A 3,439-nucleotide genomic window follows, 5' to 3' on the forward strand; every position below is an offset into this window, starting at 1 on the left:
GCTGCATTTTCCTTTTATCAACTGGAGACTTTGGAACCTTGTTGACACTTTTTGTTTTTTGGTTAATAAGATGGTTGTATGCATCACTCTGATGCAGAGGCCGGAGAGCCCCCTTTTCGAAAAAAAAAGTTGGTGCGAGGAGTAGGGTTTGGTCAGGCCGCGTGGCAGGCAACCACGGTGGGGAATTTGACCGGCAACCGACCTCTCTCAGATGCCAATGCTCCCGGTGATCTTTAGTTCGGCCCAAAATTGCATCAAACCTAACGGCCTTAATGCACTGCACACAGACAGAACACACCCTGCCTAAAATGCTATCGATTCGCCATGCTTGGCTCCCGCTGATATGACGACAGAGCAGACAAGGTATTGTTCCTTTTCGGTGTAAACATAAGGGTCTGGATAGCAAGATTGGAATTATAAATTGTTTGTCAGTTGTCACAGAGACAATATACTCTAGATCTCCGAGTCAGGCTTTCAGTGGCCATTGTGTAAGCGTGCGTGTGCGTGTATCCATGAGTTATAGTATATATCGTGTTTCTTAGAGATATATTCTAGAGGAACTGCAAAACAGTGAATGAATTTTCAATACGACTATATGGTTCTCCATGGTTTAGAAGAGAGAATGGCAGCCTCATTCATGACTGACTTAGACAAACTCATAAACACAAATTTGTTTATTAGTCACATCTTGAAAAGTTCACCATTCACCAATTAGAACATGTATACTGTCATTTATTCATTGATTTGAACTATTAAATCTTTTAGTATGCATTAAATTGCAAGCCGGTCAGAAAGTCGGTCACCTCAGTCTTCAGCACACAATAATTATGTAAAGGAAATAAAAAATATGTTCTATTGTTGAAAGAAGAGTAGGGTAAGACTACAGGCCATCAATTTGGGCCCAAGACATTACCAGGCTCAACACCATGTTGCTGCCCCCCACCCCCCAGTGTTGTGCACTGAGGATTGAGGAGGAGGTGAGAAGTAAACAGCACCACATCGGAGGAACATTCCGAGCCCAGGCTAGTAGAGTAGGTGAGCCAGCCTAGGATGTAGGGAGTGATAGAAGGCCATGTGTTCTGAAAACAACCAAAAGCATTGATGAAAATATTTTTTGCATACTTTACTCATACAAGTTCTCCAAAAGCATTGTCATACTTTTTGCATACCCATGGGTAGTTTGTGCGTTGGAAACAAATTAGGGCTCAATATACCTTTATTTACTGATGAAAATATTTGAAGGTTTCTCTGCTCAATACATCACTGACATGATGAAGAATTTCGTACATTGATCTCTGTTACCTTTTTGTGGTACGGTGTTGCTATACTTGAAACATTTAAGTATATATATGCCCATTCAAAATAATTAGTTTAGATAACAGAAACAGAAGATGACACAGATAAATTATGGTATGACAGGTTTCTCTGTCTGATTTCACCTGGGGGCAGAGAGCACTGATGCATTTGGCAGGGCGGAGAAGTTGGGTTGACCAACTGGCACAACGATTGCAGGGCTTAGATCGAAGAAGTTGTAGTTCAAGTCGGATTCCACATTTCTTTCTCCTTCCATGAACTTCACCACCACTGACATGATGTGAAGCCTTCTGTTGCTGTCACTCTGCAAGCACCACATTGCAAGCTTCATGATCTCAATCACTTCCTCCTTGTTGCATGATCATATATCTTGGTTGTTCCTGTCGATCATATCTTCCAGTTGAGAATTCATTGCCTTTTCTCGTAGTACCATAATGAGCTAAGCACCCTCATCAGGCTGAGAGTAGTCGATGTTCTTTCTTCCACTTAAGATTTCCATGACCACGATACCAAAACTGTAAACATCGACCTTCTCAGTGATTTTCGATGTCAGCCATTCGGGTGCCATGTATCCAGGTGTTCCTCTCATTCGTGTCACTTTTGTCTCGTTTATTTCTCGTTATTATCTAACAAGATCCACCGGAACCATTCTGGAAAGTATGAAATGCGGCCTTGCAAGAGCAATTGCTCAAGCAGGCTTGCTTGCAGTTCTCTTCGTCATTTGGTATTGCAGCATCGGGATCATTGTAATTGAAGTAGGAAACATTGGGGAGAGCTACTAGCTGGTTATCTTTCGCAGCTGCAACAGACTGGCAAGAAGAAATTGGATCTACTGCAATGCAGCCAAGGTTATGATTCCAGGTATCAGCCTGCCTGAAGTACGAGGTATCATTTGCAGAAATTGGGCAGAAGCACTGCCCATTCCTGCAGATCCCGTACTTTCCCCAGACAGTTGGGTAGTTGCAGCAATCTAGCTGGAAGATGTCATACACGAATAACCACCGGGTGTTATTTTGATCCCACTCATACAGCCTGAGATATCCGTCAGACTCGAACCTCATGTACTGGAACGAGCGCGCATGAGGCAGGTCGATCCTAACATTTGTGATCGAGTCTGAAGGTGGAGAGGAGGCAGCGAAGATGGACAGGCTCCCATTGACGAGCACGATGTATGTGGGTTCATCATACGCGTTGCCTGCATAGTATACCGAGCTTTGGTAGTAGATCTGGTGTGTTGACCCTTCAGATGCTTGCAGGCTAGCATGATGAGCTGCTAGATAGAACTGATTGCTGGCAGCGAAGCTGGCATTGTCGATGCTGGGCGTCAGCTTCATCCCTTCCATTAATGGCTGCCGGGGAAGCATAGCGTCAGTTGGGTGATCGAACGACTGCCAGACTGGCAAGTTCTTTTGGTTGAAGAGAACCAGATTGCCGGATTCGGTGATGTTCATTTCGATGACAGATTGGCCGGAGGTGTTGCTGGACCAGACAAGGCTGCCATCAGAATCCCGAAGAACCAAGTCCCCGTCGGCGGTGAAGTTGAGGGTGGAACCACACTGGAGTGGGCGGTCACGGTTGGCCGACCAAACGACCACATCATTGACACATATTGCAAAGAAGTACTCCTGGAAGTAGGAGTAGAATGTTGCAGAAAAGAAGTACTCCTGGCCGGAACGGAAGAGCATATACGAACCGTCGGTGCTCCAAACAGTGGACAATTCCGCGGTCGCGTTGGAGGCTTGAGAAGATGGATGTGCGGCGAAGATTAGGAGCAAGAGCAGCGATGCAAAACAGCTCCTGAAGCATGGAAGGAAGGCGCCCATATTCATGCAGCAACAAAGTGGCAAGCAAGTGATAACTAACAAAGCAGGGAGCTGGCCGGACTAGTAGTTGCTGCTTATCAGCAAAACTAGCAGAAGAGTCCGTGCGTTGCAACAGGGGAGAAAACATAACACACGCTCTTAACTCAACAACCATCACTCAAGACCACAATAGGTCCGTCTCCTTTATTTTTGTGAGGCATCATATTTGTGTTGCCGCTTATCCTCCTTCTCACCCTCGCCGGCGATGACTTCGGTGTTCACACAAAACAACAAAAAACGTATGTTGAATATGGTTAATCCTA

General features: G+C 45.1%; 1 protein-coding gene across 1 annotated transcript; it reads right to left on the bottom strand.

Moving 5' to 3' along the window:
- Nucleotides 1–1,940: 1,940 nt before the first annotated feature.
- On the bottom strand, nucleotides 1,941–3,137 carry LOC119344975 (putative receptor protein kinase ZmPK1). The gene has a single exon (XM_037615243.1). The coding sequence runs from the start codon at nucleotides 3,135–3,137 to the stop codon at nucleotides 1,941–1,943; it is 1,197 nt and encodes a 398-aa protein (XP_037471140.1).
- Between the last annotated feature and the right edge of the window lie 302 nt (nucleotides 3,138–3,439).

Source organism: Triticum dicoccoides, unplaced genomic scaffold, assembly GCF_002162155.2.
Source record: "Triticum dicoccoides isolate Atlit2015 ecotype Zavitan unplaced genomic scaffold, WEW_v2.0 scaffold196271, whole genome shotgun sequence".
NCBI lineage: Eukaryota > Viridiplantae > Streptophyta > Magnoliopsida > Poales > Poaceae > Triticum > Triticum dicoccoides.